General features: G+C 50.3%; 1 protein-coding gene across 2 annotated transcripts in view; it reads left to right on the top strand.

Annotated features, from left to right (window-relative positions):
* Positions 1-6,602: 6,602 nt before the first annotated feature.
* Positions 6,603-22,173, top strand: part of SLC5A11 (solute carrier family 5 member 11) — a 37,412-nt gene continuing 21,841 nt past the window's right edge. The window contains exons 1-5 of one of the 2 annotated variants that reach the window (XM_081819834.1): positions 6,603-7,079; positions 16,928-17,084; positions 18,870-18,941; positions 20,139-20,243; positions 21,443-21,502. In XM_081819834.1, coding sequence (XP_081675960.1) covers positions 16,950-17,084; positions 18,870-18,941; positions 20,139-20,243; positions 21,443-21,502 — 372 coding nt within the window. In that variant the 5' untranslated portion in view covers positions 6,603-7,079; positions 16,928-16,949. The remainder of the gene's footprint in view (positions 7,080-16,927; positions 17,085-18,869; positions 18,942-20,138; positions 20,244-21,442; positions 21,503-22,173) is intronic. The other variant, XM_081819833.1, reaches the window with a different exon arrangement.

Genomic DNA, 22,173 nt, shown 5'->3' with positions numbered 1-22,173 from the left:
GAGGCAGAAGTCACGTGGATCACATTGGTCTGGTTCCATCGGCCGCACCCCACCACACTGGGGCTGGCTAGTGGGGTCCGCGAAGGAAGAAGGGCAGATTTTGCTGACCAGACCCCACCCCGGATCATTCTTTTATTTAATCCTTAACAACAACCCCATTTGACAAGTGGAGAGCCCGAGAGGCACGGGTGGGGGAGGAAGTTGCCATAAACCACAGTTAGTAGGGCTGGAATTTAACCAAACACAGAAGGCAGAGCCCAGGCACCCAGATGCACCCCGCGCTGGGACTCACAGCGCCAGTGACAATGGGCTGACCACACAACTGTCTCTTCGAACCCAGGCTTGGGCTGGTGGCAGTTTCGGTCAGGCTGGCTTCCACAGGGCCCTGTTCTACTCTGATAATCTCCAAATGTGTAGAAGTGACGTTTCAAACATCAACCTCTCTGCTGTGAGTGACCCGCTGTTAAAGCGTTTAGCAATTAAGTTAAGTAGAGTTCTTGTTCATTCATTAACGATCCACTCCACACTGACCAGCTAGGTCTGTGCAGTTGCAAACATCTCTCCCACACGGACCCTCACACCACAAACAGGCTTTCCAAGGAGGGCTTACTTGCAGCAAGACACACCATTTCACACCTTGCACGAGTTTGGGTTTAAACAGAGAGTTCACAAGAGTTTCCCCCCATGCACAGACTCCTACTAGCAGTTCTCAGACTTTCTCGTCTAGGACTCTTTACAAGAACCCCAAAGAGCTCCCGTCTATGCGGGTTCTGTCTCCAGCAACTTACGGAATTAGACATTTAAAAGAGGAAGCAATTTAAAACATGCATTAATTATTTAAAAGTAACAATAACAAACCCATTGCATGTTAAATAAATAACTTTTTTTTTTTAATGAAAAGCAACCATCTTTTCTTGAAAGATTTAGTGAGAAGGGTGGCATTGTTCCACATATTTGCAAAGCTCTTGAATGTCTGCTTTAATAGGAGACAGCTGGATTCTCATATCTGCTCCAGCATTCTGTCCGTGGTGACATCTCATGTCGTGTGGCTTCTGGAAAACTCCACCGGACATTCGGGAAATAATGAGAGAAAAAAAGAAGAGTAGCATCTTAGTCGTATAAAGAACATTATAGGAGCGCCGGGGTGGCTCAGTCAGTTACGGGTCCGACTCTTGGTTTCAGCTCTGGTCGTGATCTCAGGGTCCCGGGATGGGCTCCGTGCTCAGCGGGGAGTCTGCTTCTCCCTCTCTCTCTGCTCTCCCAGCCCCCCACTGTTCATGAACTCTCTCTCTCTGACAAATAAATAAATCTTAAAAAAAAAAATACAAAGATGGGGCACCTGGGTGGCTCAGTCATTAAGCGTTTGCCTTCGGCTTGGGTCGTGGTCCCAGGGTCCTGGGATTGAGCCCCGCATCGGGCTCCCTGCTCCGTGGGAAGCCTGCTGCTCCCTCTCCCACTCCCCACTTGTGTTCCCTCTCTCACTGTGTCTCTTTCTGTCAAATAAATAAATAAAATCTTAAAAAAAAAATACAAAGAACATTATAGGTATTATCTCATTGAGCCTTCCTGATAAAATAGCTCAGCACTATGATGACATCTTCATTTTTCAGAGGAGAGAATGTGGGCTCAGAGCACTTGATTCATTTATACCAGAACACACAGCTAGGAGCAGAGAAGCTGGAATGAGGACCAGGGTCTGCCTGCCCTGCCCCCCCGCCAGCCCCTCCCTCCCCCCACAGTCCTGCAGCCACTGGCAAATGGAAGTCCATTCAGGTTTGTGAGAACCCTGGCCGGGGGAACAACAATAACAAAAAACAAAAAAAGAGAGAGAGAGAGGAGAAAAAATGAAAATGTACAATTTTTCCTCATTGGATCCATCATAAAGAAAAAGGCTTTGAGATTCTCAACTACATGCAAGGCAGGCAGCTCATGGTTTAACTTAGGTGGGGAAGGGAAGGATGGAGCCAACGTGGACCGAGCACCATCCCAGGGGAGATGCTTCTCAGGGGATCTTGTTTAATCTTCATTTATTCCCCTGCGAAGTGGGTATTAAGAACATCCCTTTGCACCGGGAGGGAGCTGAAGGCTCCTGGGAAGCGCAGAGACTTGCTCTAGGTCTCATAGTTACTAAGTCAAAAAATGTGTCTCGTTTTACTCTTGCGTTTACTTATGGACTTGGCTTTACTGGACTTACCGGGTTTCCTCGGAACCACCCCTGGCCATGAGCTAGAAAAGCTTGCCTTATCCAAGGGGTAAGTGGGTGGGTGTCGGTGTCTCTAAAAGACTGTGGAAAACCTCAGGAAGGAGTCCCTACCTGGAGTTGAGGTCAGCCTGGATTCCATAGTAGGAGGGGGTGGGACATGAGGGTACTGAGTAAGATTGTGACCCCAAGCCCTCAACCGCGTGGGTCTTTCCCCCACACCACCACACAATTTCGTGACACCAGCGGGCGTCCTACAGTTCAGCTCAATTTTGACACCGATTTACTTGGAGACAGTGTGTGAACTCACAGGTGACGGGCTCGGTCCCACGAGACTGCCCCCTCCCCCACTTCGGAAGTCCCAGTCCTCTCCTGTGCTTCTGACCCACCCGCTCTAGATGGAGGTTCCTAGAGTGGCTCACAGAACTCAGAGAAACATTTTACTTACTAGATTAGCTGTCTATCACGTAAGGATCCATAGGCAAGGCAAGGGGGAAAGAGGGGTGGAGTTTCCACACCCTCTCTCTCCAGGGACCCCACTCTTCTCCAACCCCCACGTGTTCAACAACCCCAAAGATCTCCAAACCCTGTCCTTTTTGGGTTTTTAAGTGGCTTTATTACACAGTCACGATTGATTAAATCATTGCCACTGGTGATTTATTCAACCTCCAAGTCCCTCTCCCGCCGTCCCCAGAGATCAGTGCGTGGGACGGAAGGTTCCAACCCTTTTAGACACAGGGTCCTGCCCCCACCCTTTTGGGTGGGTCCAAAAGTCACCTCATTAACATAACAAAAGTCACCTTGATCTCTCTTATCTGCTCAAAAAATTCCGAGGGTTTTAGGAGCTCCGTGCCCGAAATGGAGACAAAGACCAAGTATCTGTTATTATAAATTACAACATCAGTATCACACAGGGTTACAAATGACAATGTTTTAACTTCTTTTTGTTAATATCAAATTACTTGCCGAACCTTATAAATCAGGAGGGTTCACGTAAAACGCAGACTTACTTTGGCAACATTGGGACTGCATTCTCCAGTGGAGACAATAGGCTGGGACTAGCTCCTGGGAAGTAATATTTGGGCAAGGACCACAGCCTCTGCCACCAGAGAAGCATGGACTGAATTTGCACAATTCCTTGTTGGTACGTTCTCTCCCGTTTTTGTTTTTTAAGATTTTATTTATTTGAGAGGGAGAGCGAGCGCATGCAAGCACGAAGGCAGGGGGACAGAAAGGAGAAACAGGCTCCCCACTGAGCAGGGAATTGATCCTAGGACCCTGGGATCGCCACCTGAGCCGAAGGCAGACGTTTAACCGACTGAACCACCCACCCAGGTGCCCCCATCTTTCCTGTTCTCGAATCTCATAGAAATGGAATTGAAAGAGGACTTCAACAACTTCCATTTTGACCTTAACTTTTCTAATTGATTAAGTTCTTGGGCATCTGGGTGGCTCAGCCTGCATCTTCCTCTCCCTCTGCAGCTCCCCCCACTTGTGCTCTCCCTCTCTCTCTGCCAAATAAATAAAATCTTAAAAAAAAAATAATCAATTAAGTTCTTTCCAGCTTATCTCATAACTCAGGCAGAAGGCTGGGCGGGGAAAGCATCCTGCATCTGACCTGACTCTACCCCCTCCAGCAGTAAGCACGACCCTGAGCCAGCAAGACCCCGCCCACGATTGACCCGAAGACACTGATGACCTGACCTTCACTGCCTACCTTTTTTTTTTTAAAGATTTTATTTATTTATTTGAGACAGAGAGAATGAGATACAGAGAGCATGAGAGGGGGGAGGGTCAGAGGGAGAAGCAGACTCCCTGCTGAGCAGGGAGCCCGATGCGGGACTCGATCCCGGGACTCCAGGATCATGACCTGAGCCGAAGGCAGTCGCTTAACCAACTGAGCCACCCAGGCGCCCTTCACTGCCTACCTTTGTCTCACATGTTCCTTATATAAACCTGGAAGTATTTTCAGCACTCTGGAGAAAGTTTCTCTGCCTTTGAAAAGATTTGGTCGGCGGCGAGCGGCCGGACCTGGTCAGCGCGGGGACCCAGCAGCCACACCGCTGTGCCCTGGCTCCAGAATCATAAGGTATGTGTCCTCCTCCACGTCTGCCTCAGCTTCTGAGGTCCATCCGTGGCGGTGCCTGCCAGTGGCTTGTTCCTGCTGAAGACCAGCACGGTCTTCCCCATCCCTTCGCCCGTGGATGAACCCTGGGCCTATCGTGAGCAAGACCGCGGGGCAGGTTTGTGTACAAGTGGGAACGTCTCTTGTCATTTCTCCAGATGAACACCTGAGAGCGGAATTGCTGAGACACAGAGTAGGGGTATGTTCACCTGGGGAGTAAGAAACTTCCAAAAAGTTCTCCCAGCTGGTTGTGCCATTGTCCTCTCCTGTTCTTCACAGCCCCAAGAGAGGGTAGAAAATCAGGGAAACGGTCAGAGGGGATGAGCCTGTGGCCAGGGGGCCATGCCTGGCACGCACAGATGAACAGTCATGTGACTACAGAATTTTGGACTTATGTTTCTGGAACAGGTGGAAGGTGTGGCCCCATTGGGTTTGGGTTCCCCACATTAGAGCTGGGTCATGCCTCTCCCCTTTGGCTGGGACACATGCTCTCCAGTGCACGTCCGCCTGGCCGGCCCGGCTCACCCACGGGCCTCCTCTGTAAGTGCTCTGACCCCCAAACATGCCTGTGGCCCCCCACGCATGCCCAGTGGTCAGGGCTGGGCCCCGGGCTAGAGGAACAATGCACTCCTGTAGCACCCACTGCCTTCCTATGGCCCAGACCACAGGTGCAGGCTGGCCATTCCCTGGCCTCCTGTCTGCTCCCCTCGTCCAGTCCCAGCTGTCTCCTCTGTGTGCCCGCCCTTCCAAGGCAGACTCCCCCTTCTCCCCTGCTCCTGTAGGACTCTGGGTTCAGATGCGAATCCTGCTGTTCACAGCTGGGTGGCCTCGGGCAAGTTACTGGCCTCTTTTTATTTGAGAGCAGGTACGTGCATTCACTTGTGAATGAGGTGGGGAGGGGCAGAGGCAGAGGGAGACAGAGAACCTCAAGCACATTCCACGCTGAGTGCAGAGCCTGACCCGGGGCTCGATCTCACGACCCCGAGATCATGACCCGAGCTGAAATCAAGAGTCAGACGCTTAACCGACGGAGCCACCCAGGCGCCCCGTTACTGGCCTGCTGTTTCAGTATTTCTTTTCCTTCGGTGCCCGGGGCTCTTGGTCAGCCCTCTTTGAAGAGCAAAGAGGTAGACCAAATGAAGAGTGGTGGGCAGCAAAGCAAAGTTTATTGATCGAAGTTTCTCGGTCTAGGGTTTTTAGGAGGTTATGGGCGGGCTGTTTAATCTGCTTCACCCTCCATGCACCTGTCACCCAATCACGTTTTTGTCCACGTGTTCATCTACATATCAGGTAGTTGTTCACATGGGAAAGAGGCGAGGGCTCCTTCTGGGGTGATGTTTCATAGCCTCCGGGACCAAAAGGGTGGAGGTCACCCCTGCCCTAAGGCATGCCAGCCAGCCTTGGGCAACGGATCAAGCTCTTTGTTTAAATAACCCAGTGGCTGTTGAGCTGGCCCCCCGGGGCTTGGGTTAGGCCGCCCAAGGCCATTCCCTTCCTTTCTGGAAAGTCCAGAACAGGATAGGGGGCTTTTTCCTTTTAAGGGTAGTTTCCTCTTAGGACGGGGACCCTAGCCCCTGCCTGCCTGTCTTCCCACTCTCCTCCGTTACTGCCTTTACCTCTCCTTCCTCATCAGTGAAAGGGAGATAGTCGGACAGTTTGTCTTAAAGGGTCGTTGCGAAGACCAAGTGAGCAAAGACATGGAAAGCAAGCCCTTGGAAGGACCGAAGGCACGTGTGTAGACACCGTCACTGGCCTTTCGGAATCACGCTGTGCGGGCGGCTGCGCACCCAGGGCCCAGCTGGGGCTACTGAGGGAGACAAGTGGGCTTGAGGTGGCGGTCTGTGGCGACAAAGGGTGGCCATGACTCTGCTCTGGCCAGTTGCTGTCCTGTGACCATGTGGACCTGGCGTGGCCAGATCTTCAGAATGTCCTGTGAACGTGGGAAATCAGAGCCTTGTTTCAAGTCTCCTGGTTTGTAAATGCTAGTACTTTTTTTTTTTTTTCCCCGTGAAAGCCTTCTGCTGTCCTCCATTACCCGCCTGTCCTGGTGTCATGGGCCCCTGGCCATGGCTGGGTCGCTCCTGACAGCTCCCCGGGGCTCCAGACGCCTTGTCTTTTTTTTGCCCTGCCTTGGTCTGGAGCACACCCAGGGAAAAGGGGCTGAACAAAGCTTGGGCACTGTCCCTGTGGCCGCAGTGGTGGGGCCCTGGCTGCAAGGGCCCTCCTGGGATTTTTCCGCTGTCCCTGGCCTCCCTCGGCAGCATCCCTCCCCCCCCTCCCCCGAGCCGTCCCAAGCCCGCCTGTCCCCAGCGTGGAGGCGGGCCAGTGGAGGAGTGGGTGAGTGAAGCAGGACAGTGTGGGGCTCCGGCTCCCCTGCCTCTCCCTGCCATGGGCCCCCCTCCAGGTGAGGGCCCCCCATGGAGGCTGTGGAGGGGCGGAGCTCAGGGCATGCCCTCCTCCCCACACGGGCCTGTGTGGAGTTCAAGTTCAATGGTTCAGCGCTAGGCCTAGCTGCTCCTCTGCCTGGGGAGATCATTCTCTTCCTCTGGTCCCTGCTGCGGTGAGGCTGGAATTTGGAGTTTGACCCACAAGGAGGCTCTCAGCTGTAGGCGGTGCAGGAGAGGGTGGCCCTGTCCTCTCAAGCTCTGGCTGTGAGGGGAGAGGGAGCCCAGGCATCCCCCCTTCTCGCAGCCCCCTCCTGCCTCCGAAGCCACGGACCGGCCCCGGGCAGGCGAGCCCTGCATCTGGAGGAAGGTAAGATTCCTACCTGCACCCCGCCCAACCTGACAGCCATTCTCCAAACTGGGGAGGTTGGTCTGGGGACAGGAGGACGTGGTGGCAGAGAGGACTCCAGCTGTGAGCAGGGGGCCCCGGGTGGGGGGGCACGGCTCCTCTCCTTGGAGAAGGCCGCCTCACATACCAGGCCAGTGGAGTGCGTTTGGCGGGGGTGGACAGCCAGGGGCACCAGGCATGGGTCCCTGTTCTTCCACAATCCAAGTTCAGAGACTCAGCTCACTGAGCCTCAGATTCTTACCGTTTTTTTTTTTAAGATTTTATTTATTTATTTGACAGAGAGAGACACAGCGGGAGAGGGAACACAAGCAGGGGGAGTGGGAGAGGGAGAAGCAGGCTCCCCACCGAGCAGGGAGCCTGATGCGGGGCTCAATCCCAGGACCCTGGGACCATGACCTGAGCCGAAGGCAGACGCTTAACAACTGAGACACCCAGGCACCCTTCAGATTCTTATCTGTTAAACGGGATTATAAACCCCAGCCCAGCCCAGCCCAGCCTCTAGGTGTGGTGTCTCGGAAGGACCCAAAGAGAAATGCGGGTGGAAATATCTATGTAACAGCAGAAGGCTGGCGGGATACGTTGCTGCCACCAGGGCAAATCTGAGTTTCACTGAAACGCGCTGGGCACGTGCAGAGGGCTTCCCTTTCCGGACCTGGTCTCACTGGACAGTCACCCTTGTCTCACTGGGACACAGCCACCCTAACTCACAGACGGATTGAAAGCCATTAAGAAACATGCTTGAGTTTGCACAGATCCTGAGTGGCAAAGCCGAGACTCAACCATCAACAGCTGCGAGCTGACCCACAACGTCTGTGTTTCTGATAGTGTTCTGTTGAGTGATCCTGGGGACGCGGAGGAGAGAGGTGCCCTCCCCAGGTCCTGGGGATAGGACTTTGGGGAGGAGGGCCCACAACATGCAGGGGTATATGTATATAGCAAAAGCTCTGAAAATCCCATATTTGTTACACAGATGTATATTGAGTGTCAGCTTTGGGGACACCAAGTGAGTAAGGCAGACACAGTCTCTGTCTTCAAGGAGCTTCCATGGTCTCGGGCACGGGCAATGATGACTTGTACAGATCAGATGTGCTGTTTGTTTCTACAGACAGTGAGGAAAAAATGTTTGCTATGATGGCAGATCACTTAAGGACCTGATTTAGATTGAGGCTGAGAGAAAGCTCTGGGGAAGGGACAGTTGGGTGACATCTGAAGGATGGGTCAAGCTGGTCACACTGAGGCCGTAGGGAAGAGCATTTCAGGCAGAGGGGAATGAATTAGGGGCCATCAGATTCTGGGAATCGAGAAAGAGACACTGTAAATGCTTTGGGGGTGTGTTGGCATTCCGTGGCCGCTGCCGTCCTCAGGCACATGGTAGGTGCTCATGGACCACTGGATGGATGAGTCAGTGATGAACGCAGGACTTCAGGCTCGCGAGTGTCGTGTATGAGCGTCAGGGTGGGCGAAGTGGCCTCCTGTGTGGGATGGGGGTGTACTGAGGTTGAAGAGCATGGTCTCCAAATAGGATGAGTTTTGTTGGAGAGGCCATGTTTGCATTTGGATGCTCTGTTCTCTAGGAAATTATGAGACAAGGTCATCATCGAAGGTCATCACCCCTGGAATTTTCCCTGCCAAGGGTCCATGTGCCAGGCGGTGGTTACGAGCTCAGGGGTTAAGCCTGGGCTGGACCTGGGTTCAGTCATTTACCAGCACTGTGACCTTGGGCCCAGGGCCTCGGCTTTGTTTTCCTCACCTTTCAATGGGGTTAATCCAAGACCTGACCTCTTGGGGTGCTGTGCATTTAAAATGAGATTCACACATGTAGGTGGTCAGGATCTGCTGGACCACAAAGTCCAGGCTCTTTTTTTTTTTTGATAACAAGGACAGGGACAGACCCAAGTATTCTAGACCTAATCATGTTATAAAATGAACTCACCTAATGCTCTTAACAAACCTGTGACAGGTCTGATTACTATCTCCATTTTTTTTTTTTTAAGTAGAGGCTTTTTTTTTTTTTTTAAGATTTTTATTTATTTGTCAGAGAGAGAGAGGGAGAGAGAGTACAAGCAGGGGGAGTGGCAGGCAGAGGGAGAAGCAGGCTCCCTGCTGAGCAAGGAGCCAGATGCGGGACTCAATCCCAGGACCCTGACATCATGACCTGAGCCGAAGGCAGACGCTTAACTGACTGAGCCACCCAGGAGCCCCAAGTAAGGGCTTTTTTAATGCAGGGCTTGAACTCAGAACCCCGAGATCAAGACCTGAGCTGAGGTCAAGATCAGACACTTAACCGACTGAGCCACCCAGGTGCCCACAGTGTTTGCTGGCCCAAGATCACGGAGCTAGTAAGAGGTAGAGCTGGGATTTGAACCGGGCCATGCAGTTCTAACATCCTTATTAGAGCACATCTCTTTTCTTTCTTTTTTTTTTTTTTTAAAAGTCTTCTTTTTTTTTTTTTAAAGATTTTTTTTATTTATTTATTCATGAGAGAGAGAGAGAAGCAGAGCGAGAAGCAGGCTCCCAAGGAGCAGGGAGCCCGATGCGGGACTCGATCCCAGGACCCCGAGATCATGACCTGAGCCGAAGGCAGACGCTTAACCATCTGAGCCACCCAGGCGCCCAGAGCACATCTCTTTTCTGGAGAGTTTTTGTCTATAATTAAAACTTGTAGTAAAGCTGTCATCTCTGGTCCCTGCAGGGCCCCTCCCTAGTATCTCTCTGTCTCTCATTCTCTGTCCCCACTGATGTGTTTGACATTCTTCGGCAAATAAGCCTGCATCCTGGCAAAATACTTCCGAGCTATTTTGTGTCTTGGAATGTATTTAACATACGCAGACAGTTTTATGCTGTAAATTTTGTTCTGTTCATTTTTCTTTTGTTATGAAATGTTTCAAGATGCACAAAAGTTAAAGAATGATGTTGTACGCCTCCCCGCCCGCCGTGGACGCACACAGGGGAGCCAACCTATGGAACCAAATGCCCCCACCCCACCTGCAGCCGAGTTTCCCAGTCTTGTCCTCGCACTGGGGCGTGGAAAATTTCCACATCTGCTATGGCAAATTATGTAACGGCTGCAAGGAAAAGGGTGAGCAGCCGTCCCTGGGTGCTGAGCTTCCTTTGTTCTCTGGCCCATCGGTGACCGCGAGGCCAGGGTGTTCTGACAAACAAAGCCGAGGTTACAACGCCGGCTTTGTCCAAAGCCAGACTCCCCTTAACCCGGCCCTCCCACACAGGAGGGGAAGCCGGAGCCCACCCCCAGCTTGGCCATCCTGGAGCAGTGCAAGGGCCAAGGGCTGCCTGGGCCGGCGGAAGAACCCACCAGGACAGGGGACCGTGCCCGCCTTGTTCACTACTTTGTCCTCTGCATCTAGCACAGAGCCTGCACAGAGCTGGTGCCTAATAAATGTGGAAGAAAACCAGAAGGATGGAGGGAAGGAGTGAGGGAGGGGAGCAGACGGGGAAGGAGGTTGGGAGGAAGGGAGGGAATAAAGACAGAGCAGTCAGTATTGGGTGATGGCAGTGTCTGCAGGTGAGGACCTGGGTTCGAATCCCACCTCCGGCATCTCTGTGCCCTAGAAGCAAGGGGCTAGGACCCGAACCCCGGCTCACTGTTCCTTCTTCATGCCTCCCTTTCGCACCCGTAAGGGGACTGGTAACTCTGTCTGCCTCACCAGGGTGACCAGATGCAGTAAGAGGCCAGCTGTGAAGTGGGTTCCACACCTGGCTCACAGTGCTCACGGAATCGCCGAGAAGGGGCGCGTTCGCCTGTGAGCATGTGGCCGAAGCGGCAGCACCAGGGTTCCCAGCTTCGCTGGTCCCCGCTCCTAGTCCTGCCCTGCAGAAGGGCCAGTCCCTCCTGGCCCCTGGCAGGGCCCCCACCTCCCGGGCACTCAGGAGGAGCCTGGAGTCGGTACCAGTTTGCCCAGAGCTGTGATGAATAGGTTGTTTATCCGCCCCTACCGCCCTCGGTGCCTGGCGGGCAGAGGCCTGCAAGGGGCAGCTGGGGGAGGGGCTGGCCCCACGGTCGGCCCACTGCCCGCCCCTCCTGCCTCCCTTTCAGACCTGCTGGGTTCTAGAACAATCTACCCTCCTGCCCAGTTCAGCATCAATCTCCACCTTGAACTGCTTCCCAAGCTCCTAGCCCTCACCTTCCCCAAAGCCCCCGGATTTGGAAGCAGCAGGTTGAAGTGTTTAAAAACACATGCTATGAAACCATACAGATGTGGGTTCGAGCCCTGGCTTTGGACATGATGCTAAACCTCCCAGAGCCACAAGTTCTCACCTCGCCGGTAATGTGTAGTAACAATACCTAATAGGGATTTCATTCCTGGGATAACCTGACGGACCATCTAGCCGCCTCCTCCCCGAGCCTCCAGAATGTGCCTTTCCCTCCTTTATTATTATTTTTTTTAAGATTTAATTTTAGAGAGTGTGAGTGGGGGAAGGGGCAGAAAGCGAGAGAGAGGGAGAGAGAGAGAGAGAGAGAATCTCAAGCAGACTCTGCACAGAGTACAGAGCCTGTCTCGGGCTTGATCTCTTGACCCCGAAATCATGATCTGAGCCAAAACCAAGAGCAGGATGCTCAACCGACTGAGCCACCCAGGCACCCCTTTCCCTTATGGGCCTCTGTTCACACCCTAGAAACTGCAGCTTCCTTCCCTCTTCCTTGCACAAAGGCTTTGCAAGTGTCTGGTCCAGTTGGGTTCGTCTGGAGCAGGTTATTACCCCATTTCATAGGTGGCAATGATCATGAAATCTAGACTGAGGGGTGAGGGGAATCCCGGCTTCTGCTACTTCTTTCCTCCCGCATTAGGGCACAGTAAGTGTCTGAGCTGGGCAAGCCCAGTAGCAGCTGTCTCCCCTCTCTCCCTCCCTCTCCCCCCCTGCCATCATTCCTTTCCATCAGTGCAGTGGATCCCTGCTTGCTTGGGTCCTCCCTTCCTGGGCGAGGGCCACCACGTCCGAGGCCTGAGCAGCCATGAGCTCCCTTGCAACAATACAAAGCAAGGTGCAACCCCAGGGAGAAGTCCAGAGCTATACTCGGCGTGGGAAGGGAATTCAAGATCCTGGAGCGCCCCCCTGAGGCACCTTGTCTAAATGAACATCCAGCTGCCTCGTTTAGGGCAACAAGACATCTCGGTAGCAGGAGCTTGTTAAACATCCTACAGTGCACGGGATAGCCTTCCCACCCCATAACAGAATGATCCAGCCCAAAATGTCAATAGTTTCGAAGTTGAGGGAATTTACTCTAGAAACAAAGAACATCCTGCCCAAGTAATCAGGAAGCTCTGATCAGAAGCACGAAAGAAGCATTACCCTGTCAACTAATCACCAAGCCTTACTGATTTTAACCCCAATTTGCTTCTCAAATCCTCTATCGCCCCTCTCTCTACTTCATCTCAAGTCTGAGTCATTACACCGTGACCTTCCTGCCCCCCTTCTTGCTTCTACTCAAGCCTCCCCCACCCCTATCTGATCACACAACTCACTTGTCCTTTAACCTAGAGCATAGGCGTACAGCGGATGCATTGCTGCCCGTTGGGAGATGCACTGAGCATGTATGGGAGCATTTTCGGTTGTGACCATGATTTGGGGGTACAGTGGAGGCCAGAGATACTAGACTCCCCGAAATACACGGAACTGCCCCCATGCAATACAAACTTTCAGATATTCTACCAGACCTTCATGTGGGTGAACAACATGCTTATAACTGAGACTAGAACCTACCTCCAGTTTACATGAAACACAAAATGTTGGCTTTTTTTAAAAAAAATTTTAAAGCAATGAATGTGCCCGCTTTTATCATGACAACATTGTCTCAGATATTTTTCAGAGTGCTTGATCTTAAAAAGATGGCATATCATGGCAATTGCTTGGAATTTTTTTTTTTTTAAAGATTTAATTTATTTATTTGACAGAGAGAGGGAACACAAGCAGGGGGAGTGGGAGACGGAGAAGCAGGCTTCCCGCTGAGCAAGGAGCCTGATGTGGGGCTCAATCCCAGGACCCTGGGATCATGACCTGAGCTGAAGGCAGACGCTTAACCATCTGAGCCACCCAGGCGCCCCCCTCTTTTTTTTTTTAGATTTATTATTTGAGAGAGAGCGCACGAGGGGGGAGGGACAGAGGGAGAAGCAGACTCCCCGCCTCCCCACCGAGCAGGGACCCCGATGCGGAACCCGATGCGGAGCCCGACCCCAGGACCCCAGGATCATGACCTGATCTGAAGGCAGACGCTTAACCAACTGAGCTACCCAGGCGGCCTGGACTTTGGGGGCGCCTGGCTGGCTCAGTCAGTAGAGCATCTGACTCTTGATCTCAGGGTCATGGGTTCAAGCCCTCCATTGGGCATGGAGCCTCCTTAAAAAATAATGAAATCACGGGCGCCTGGGTGGCTCAGTTGGTTGGGCGACTGCCTTCGGCTCAGGTCATGATCTCCGAGTCCCGGGATCGAGTCCCGCATCGGGCTCCCTGCTCAGCGAGGAGCCTGCTTCTCCCTCTGACCCTCCCCCACTCATGTACTCTCTCTCTCTCTCATTCTCGCTCTCTCAAATAAATAAATAAATATTTAAAAAAAATAATGAAATCACAAAGTATGCTCACAAATGCAAGCATTTTGGTGTATATACACTCGACCCTTGAACAACATGGGTTTTAACTGCATGGGTCCACTGACACATAGTTGTTTTTTTTTTTATAAATACTGCGGTACTGTAAATGTATTTTCTCTTATGTTTTTTAATATTTTATTTTCTCTACCTTTATGGTAAGAATACAGTATATAGTACATATAACATACAAAATACGTGTTAATCAACTGTTATTGGTAAGGCTTCTGGTCAACACTAGCCTATTTGTAGTGAAATCTGGGGGAGTCAATAGCTACCTGTGGATTTTCGGCTGCACGGGAGGGTCAGAGGCTGTTCAAGGGTCGACTGTTCAGTTTCTTTGCTGGTGTTCCTTTGCAGATTCACTTTTTATTCTGAGTTTGGGGAATAAAATGGCTTCTGACTTTATTTCTCTTAAATTCAGAACTTACTCAGCATCGTAGGTACAAGTGTGTGACTGCCTCTTAGGGTCTGCCCGTGGAGTGCGACAGAATGCAATTGCATGTTGATGCATTCATCATTTTATCATTAATTGATTTCCTTTTATTTCTCATGGAGTTAGAGCATCGACTTTTTAAAAAATTATTTATTTACTTAATTTTCAATCTTTTTTTGTAATTTCTTTTTTTATTTAATTTTTTTGAAGATTTTATTTGAGAGAGAGAGATTGAGAGAATGAGTGGGAGGAGGGGCAGAGGGAGAAACAGACCCTCTGCTGAGCAGGGAGCCTGATGCAGGGCTCAAACCCAGGACCCTGGGATCATGACCTGAGCCGAAGGTGGATGCTTGACGACTGAGCCACCCAGGCACCCTACTTACTTACTTTAGAGAAAGAGAGAGAGTGGGGAGAGGCAGAGGGAGAGACAGAATCTTAAGCAGGCTCCACACCCAGCATGGAGCCCGATGTGGGGTTTGAGCTCAAGACCCTGAGATCATGACAGGAGCCGAAATCAAGAGTCAGCTGCTCAACCGACTGAGCCACCCAGGCACCCCAGAATCTCGTGGTTTCTTAACTGTGACATGCTTAGTCACACCTCAGTGTGTAGATGCTGTTGTCTTGGCCTGGAATGCTCCCTTATCCCTGCTCTCACATCTAGAACCACCGACTCATTCTTCAAAACTCAGCTTTAAAAAAAAATTTTTTTTAAGGTTTTATTTATTTATTTGACAGAGAAAGACACAGCGATAGAGGGAACACAGCAGGGGGAGTGGGAGAGGGAGAAGCAGGCTTCCCGCCGAGCAGGGAGCCCGATGTGGGGCTCGATCCCAGGACCCTGGGATCATGACCTGAGCTGAAGGCAGACGCTTAACGACTGAGCCACCCAGGTGCCCCAAAACTCAGCTTTTATGCTACTGTTTGGATCTCTTCATTGACAGTGAGGTGGTCTTTACCTTACTCACTGAATCTTGTAGAAAATCCTGTTAATCATGATAATAATAGCAGCCAAAATTTATGGGGCACAACTGTGCAAGCGGTGCACCCAGCCCTTCACAGGTATGAGCTCACCGCAGTCTCTCAGTACACACTCTTATTGCCCATTTAGAGAATTTGTCTTGGTTCTCAGGATTGCTCAGTGGTGGAGCCAGCTCTGTGGCTTCTAAGCCCCCATTCTTAACACATCTGCCTCTAAGCACCTCCCCTATATGGAACATCTTTATGTTGTTATCTGATGAGTGAATTTCCCCATTACTGGGCTGCCCGTGGTAGAGGTCAGGGACTGAGTCTTTTCATTCCCAACCCCCTAGAGTGGAGTCACACATTAACACAGGAATAAGTCAATGCCTAAATCACTTATGGTCAAAAATCACACTTGGGAATTTTATTAGTTAACAATTACCAGCAGTGTAGCCGCTTGAAACAACACAAGATTATTATCTTACGGTTCTAGAAGTCAGAAGTTCTAAGTGGGTCTCACTGGGCTAACATCAAGGTGACAGCAGGGCTGAATTCTTTTTGGATGCTCTAGGATGGAACGCATTAATTTGTGTTTCCAGCTTCTAGAAGCTGCCTGAGTTCCTTGGTTTGTGGTCCCTATTTTTCCATCTTCAAAGCCAGCAACATTCGGCCAAATCCTTCTCACACAGTCATCTCTGGTTCTCTCTTCTGATTCCCTTTCACTTTGAAGGACCCTGTGGTTGCATTGGGCTCACTCAGATAATCCAGGAAAAGATCTGCAAATTTGGTTGTCCTCTGGCCATGTAACTAACATATTCACAGGTTCTGGGGATTAAAATGACACATCCTTGAGGGGGACATTTACCTGCCTACCACAGAAATCCCTTAAATTACACACAAATGCAGGATACTGAGAAACAGCTTAGGATAGTGGTTCAAAGTATGGATTCTGGAGCAAGATCGTTTGCCTTCAAATCCCAGCTCTGCCACTTGAGCTGTATTACCTTAAGCAAGTAACTTAATTTCCCTGTGCCTCAGTTTTACCATCTGTAAAATGGGGATGATGACAGTAGCGCTTACTAATAGTAAACACTTAGAATGATGCCAGCACTTAGGAGGCGCTATATGTTTCACTAAATACGTGCAATTTTATGGGCCATCCAGCATTGGAATAAGACAGTAGTGTCTAGCTGACCCTCAGACAAAATGGTCAGCTTGACCTTCACCCAGCTCAGAGGTTCCTCAGAAATGGGGGTAACTCAGGTGTCTTGCTTTACTTACACTCTTGGAGTGGGAAGCCATCTGTACTATTCATGCTGTTTATTCTTTTTAATATTTTGCCAAGTGAGTGACTGAATTGCTAAAAAATCAGCAGCTGAGGGGCGCCTGGGTGGCTCAGTCGTTGGGCGTCTTCCTTCGGCTTGGGTCATGGTCCCAGGGTCCTGGGATCGAGCCCCGCGTCGGGCTCCCTGCTCAGCGGGAAGCCTGCTTCTCCCTCTCCCACTCCCCCTGCTTGTGTTCCTGCTCCGCTCTCTCTCTCCCTCTGTCAGATAAATAAATAAAAAATCTTTAAAAAAAAAAGAATCAGCAGTTGATTGAATGTGACTTCACTGTATTTGCTGAATGAATGAGTGGGAATGGATGGACGGACAGATGGGTGGGTGGCTCTGCCTTCCCGGGGGACGTGTCCCTACCACACATCCTCCCCCCTTGCTGTCCTCTGGTTTGGGTGCTCCGAGGAGGCAGCCGCGGAGAGGGTGAGAAAAGCGCCTCTGGTTCTGGCATCTGATGCACATTTGTACTTTCCGCAGGAGTGAACGTTTGCTCAGGACCATGGAGAGCAGCTCCAGCAGCCCTCAGCCCACCCAGTCAGATCCCCTGGAGGCTTTTCCCCAGAGGAACCTGGAGCCAGGTGACATCGCCGTGCTGGTTCTGTACTTCCTCTTTGTCCTGGCTGTGGGACTATGGGTAAGCCAGGCCAGGGAAGGCAGGGGAAGAAACTCGCCCAAGGTCATCAAGTAATCTGAACTTGACACTTCTAAAAACGGACCGAGTGTGGATCATAAATCAGGTGCTGTCTTAGGTGCTTGCAAATTTGTGTTACCCCATGTACTTTGCACAGATGTCTACGAGGAAGACACTACTACTGTACTCATTTTATAGGCAAGGAAACTGAGGCTCAAAAATGTAAGCTCCTAGGGGCGCCTGGGTGGCTCAGTCATTAAGCGTCTGCCTTCGGCTCAGGTCATGATCCCAGGGTCCTGGAATCGAGCCCCACATCAGGCTCCCTGCTCTGCGGAGAGCCTGCTTCTCCCTCTCCCACTCCCCCTGCTTGTGTTCCCTCTCTCGCTGTGTCTCTGTCAAGTAAACAAATAAAATCTTAAAAAAAAAAAATGTAAGCTCCTTGTATGTTAGTTAGTTAACATAGCTGGAATTAGAAGCCATATTTCCTTCACTTTGAAGGTCATGTTCTCTTTTCTTTTTTAAAGGAAGGTTTGTTTTTGTTCTGTTTTGTTTTGTTTTTTAAAGGCAATACAGCCTCATGGTTCAAAAATAAAAGCAACTTAAAGTGCCATACAGTGAAAAGTCTCACTACTACACTTCCCTTCACAGGTAACTACTGTTGTTAACTTGTTCGCACGTTAATTTGAGTTTCCTTATGGAAATCCAAGCAAATATTATTGTGTGTATTTACCTCTTTCTTAAATGGGAAATTGCTTATTATACACATTTTTTTAAAAGATTTTATTTATCTGACAGAGAGAGACACAGCGAGAGAGGGAACACAAGCAGGGAGAGAGGGAAAGGGAGAAAACAGGCCTCCTGCAGAGCAGGGAGCCCGATGTGGGGCTTGATCCCAGGACCCTGGGATCATGACCCGAGCCGAAGGCAGATGTTTAACGACTGAGCCACCCAGGTGCCCTACATGTTGTTTTTTCACCTTGCTATTTTTCACCTATCATAGTCTCTTGGCTATTTTTTCATATCAGTACATAGATGCTTCCTCGCCTTCTTAAAAGTTGCACAGGATTCCATGAGATGATCGTACCATGATTTATTTAGCCTGTCTTCTTCTGAGGGTCATTTGGATTGCTTCCTATCTTACTGTCGCAAACTATGTTGCAGTCAACAAATCAACAAATCTTATACACTATTTTGGATGTGTGCAACTATAATGTAGGATAAATTCCTACAACGTATGAGGTTGTCAGACTGAAGGATGTAGGAGTCTGTAATCATTGAGACCTGGGTCTGAATTCCCCACCTTTCCGCTATCTAGAAATACGGCACAAGATAAGTAACTTTGCTTCCAAGCCTCAGGGTCTTCATCTGTTAGATTGTGGTCTAATGACACCAACTTCATAGAAGTTGGTAGGAATTAACATGAGATGAGCTCTAGAAGCTTAGCGTGGTGTCTACCGGCTCTGTTACTGTGATGCTACGCTGCACTGATACTCAGGAAATGGTGCCCATCATGAGCTCTCCTACATAAGCCCTGGGGTGAAAACTCAAATACGTAGGTGAGCCGTAAGTATGCGAAGCAGGGAGTGGCAGGGGTTGTATTGACCCGAAGAATTCATGTCTCCTCTAAAGCATTCAAATTAAAATCCTCTTAAACCATGGGTTTAAAAAAAAAAAAACCTGAACTATATTTGATGTCCAAATCTGGCCTGCTGGACTCGCGGTTGGTAATCCATGGCTCAGGAGCTCTGGGATGCCTCTGATTGTTACCTGCCCTCTTCTTTGTTTCAGTCCACAGTAAAGACCAAGAGAGACACAGTAAAAGGCTACTTCCTAGCTGGAGGGGACATGGTGTGGTGGCCAGTAAGTGATCTTTGATTCAATTAAAGTCACTTCTCAAAGATTCTTCGAGGGCTGATGTTCTGTTTAGCCTTGGGTCTCGCAGGACTCTGGTTGTATGTAGTGTGAAAATCACGGTCTAGAGAAGGCTTAGCTCCAATGCAAATGTTTGAACAAAAAAGATTCATCAGCTCACCCAAGGGAAAAATCTAGTTAGGCTGGTTTTAGGGATGGCTGAGGGCAAGGGTTCAAGTGATGTCACTAGGACCTGGTTTCCCTCCCCCCCCATCCCTTCTTTCCTTCTTTCCTTCCTTCCATCTGTCCATATCAACTTCTCTTCTTCTGGATGGGCACTATTCCCAAACAGGGCCAACTTCATGGCAACAAGATGGCAGACACTGCTCCAGACTTTTCATCTTCTCAAGTTCAGTCCAGTATGGGAAGAGCACCTACCTCCATGGCAGTATCCCCAGAAAATATCTTGTCTCTGATTGTGTTCCATGCCCACCTCTGTGCCAGTCTCTATCAATCCTCCTGATTACATAAAAGAAAAATTCACAGTTTGGTACTAATATATCTTTATCAACCTTCCATCACTGGCTAATCTCTATGTTTAGCCAAGAGAATGCAGTCCTCAGTGATCGAAACTAGCTAGGATTTAGTAACAGAGATGGTGTCCCAGTTCCAGATTCCCAGGAGAGAAAATGTAATTGACCCAGCTTGGGCCAGGTGCCCAGGGCTGTCTGGTCCAATCAGTTGAGACCAGGGACTGGGATCATTGAATATAAGCTTGGCCACTTAGTGTTCTACCAGGAGGGCTATTTACATTGCTAAATTAGAAGCAGAACTGGAATAGAACACAGGCTTCCTGATTCTCATCATGAAGCACCTTCCACAATACCCGTCATCCTTTTCCCTGGGGATGCTGCATACAGTTGTTCATGTTGTGCACTGCACAACCCTATGGCACACAATTCACATTTTAGCCATCATAAATATACATGTTTATTATGCCAATTTCTGATGGTTGGAAGTAAGAGTCTTGGGGAAGAAGAATCTTTTTCTAATTTGAAAAAAAAGGTGCCAGATAGGCTAGGGATGGCCCTGCCTCCTCTACTTCTCCTTCTGTCTTGGTCCCTCTGGAGCATGGGAAGAACTGAGGGTGGGGAGAAGGTACCATAGACCATCCCGCCAAGATCTGACTTGTCCATCTCCTAACAGGTGGGCGCATCCTTGTTTGCCAGCAACGTGGGAAGTGGACATTTTGTTGGCCTGGCAGGGTCAGGCGCTGCTGCAGGCCTTTCTGTCACTGCTTATGAATTAAATGTAAGTATTTTACCAGGGTGGGTATAGCTCACCCTTTGCCTACTAGGTAGATCCTGGGGGACAGTGTGAATGCCCCGTACTTTCATTTATTTATTTTTGTTAAAGATTTTATTTATTTTAGAGAGAGAGAGCGAGAGAGGGAGCATGAGTGGGGGGAGGCGGAGGGAGAGAATCCCAAGCAGTCTCCATTGCTGAGTGCAGAGCCCGAGGTGGGGCCAATACCCTGACCCCGAGATCACGACCTGAGCTGAAACCAAGAACTGGACGCTCAACTCACCAGGCCACGCAGGCGTCCCTTCCCAGTACTTTTTAAAAATAGAGTTGTACTTCACGAGAAAACAAACAAGCACCAAAGGCACCGCTGGTCTGCAAAAATCAGTTTGATCTGCAAGCTTCAGGCTTGTCTGGGTTTGCTTGATCCTGGGACCAGAAGGCTGGGACCCCAAAACACCAATGTGTGGGAGAAGAGGACTCAGAACCTCTCCCTTGTGGATGCAGAAGATAGAAGGACCCGAGGGATACCAGTCGGCCATCACAAAAATGTAGTTCTGTGGTTCAGTGGTTCTTGACCTTCCTGGCACCCCACAGATACCCCAGAGATAGGACACACTGTCTTGTGTAGCAGGGCTCGTGCAGGGTATGACTTTCACTGACCGGGCAGGCATGCACTCTTAGTAGTGAGTTTTGTCTTCACAGTGACTAACAGTTTTTTTTAAAAACAAGCTTAATTTTTAATTTATTTTTAAGTCATCTCCATGCCCAGCGTGGGGCTCAAACTCACTACCCTGAGATCGAGAGTGACTCACTCCACCCACTGAGCCGGCCCCTTAGTGACTAACATTTTTAAAATGCTCATTCTGTGCCGCACACTTAAGTACACTATGCATATTACTGTATGATGGGGTTCACTTAGGGAGCCCATCCTGGCTCAACGAGGGAGGGCCCACGCCTGGATGAAGGGGGATGACACGAGGTTTTGGGGGACATTGAATGAGGAGTCACAGGAAAGCTTCTATTTCCACGCTTCCCTCCTTCTTCCCCTTCTCCCATTATCAGTGTGGGAATATGATAGCCCGGGGAGGATGAGGTACTGAACTCAAGACGGAGCCAGGCCAGATGACCTCCAAGTGCAGAGGGAAATCCAAATCAGCACCTCAATGTAGGTGGGAGCTGAGTCCTGACTCTGTTTTCTCGGGCAGGGCCTGTTCTCTGTGTTGATGTTGGCCTGGATCTTCCTCCCCATCTACATAGCTGGGCAGGTGAGTCAGGGTGCTCTGGGATGGGGAGACCATTGGGGAGGGTCACCCTCGAGTTCCCTCCCTCCCACCTGAGGACATCCGTTAGCCAGTCCCTGGGAGCTCCTTGCATGGTGAAGGATGCTGCACAGGGGAGACCGGGAAGCCCTGTCCTCAGCACCTCCCACCTCCTGACCCATGATGAAGATGGGCACAGGCTTTCAGATGTTTCAAATGTTTCAGAAACATTTTTTTCAATGCCTCACACAGTGATAGGTGGGTATATCCGCCTGCACAGAACCCCAGTTCCTCCACACCCCACTCCTCTGTCCCTGTTTCCTCCTTCCTTCTTCTTCTTCTTTTTTTTTTTTTTTAAGATTTTATTTGAGAGAAAGAGAGAGTGAGCACAAGCAGGGGGAAGGGCAGAAGGAGAAGCAGGGTCCCCTCTGAGCAGGGAGCCCGATTCAAGACTCGATCCCGGGACGCTGGGATCATGACCTGAGCCAAAGGCAGATGCTTAACAGACTGAGCCACCCCTCTGCCCCCATTTTCTCCTCCCTTCTTAAGTCTATGATTAAGAAGACCATCAGTGCTGCTGAGTTTGGAGAGGAAGGGGGAGGGGAGGGGAAGGGCCAGTGCCCTGAGGCCATTTGCCCCAAATCAGGTGGGTGGTGACAGCTCAGCTCTGGCCCCCA

The sequence above is a fragment of the Leptonychotes weddellii genome, chromosome 5, assembly GCF_054177405.1.
Source record: "Leptonychotes weddellii isolate Sample4059 chromosome 5, ASM5417740v2, whole genome shotgun sequence".
Classification (NCBI taxonomy): domain Eukaryota; kingdom Metazoa; phylum Chordata; class Mammalia; order Carnivora; family Phocidae; genus Leptonychotes; species Leptonychotes weddellii.
Note: the sequence above shows the minus strand (reverse complement) of the source record. Positions and strands in the feature narration are given on the sequence as shown.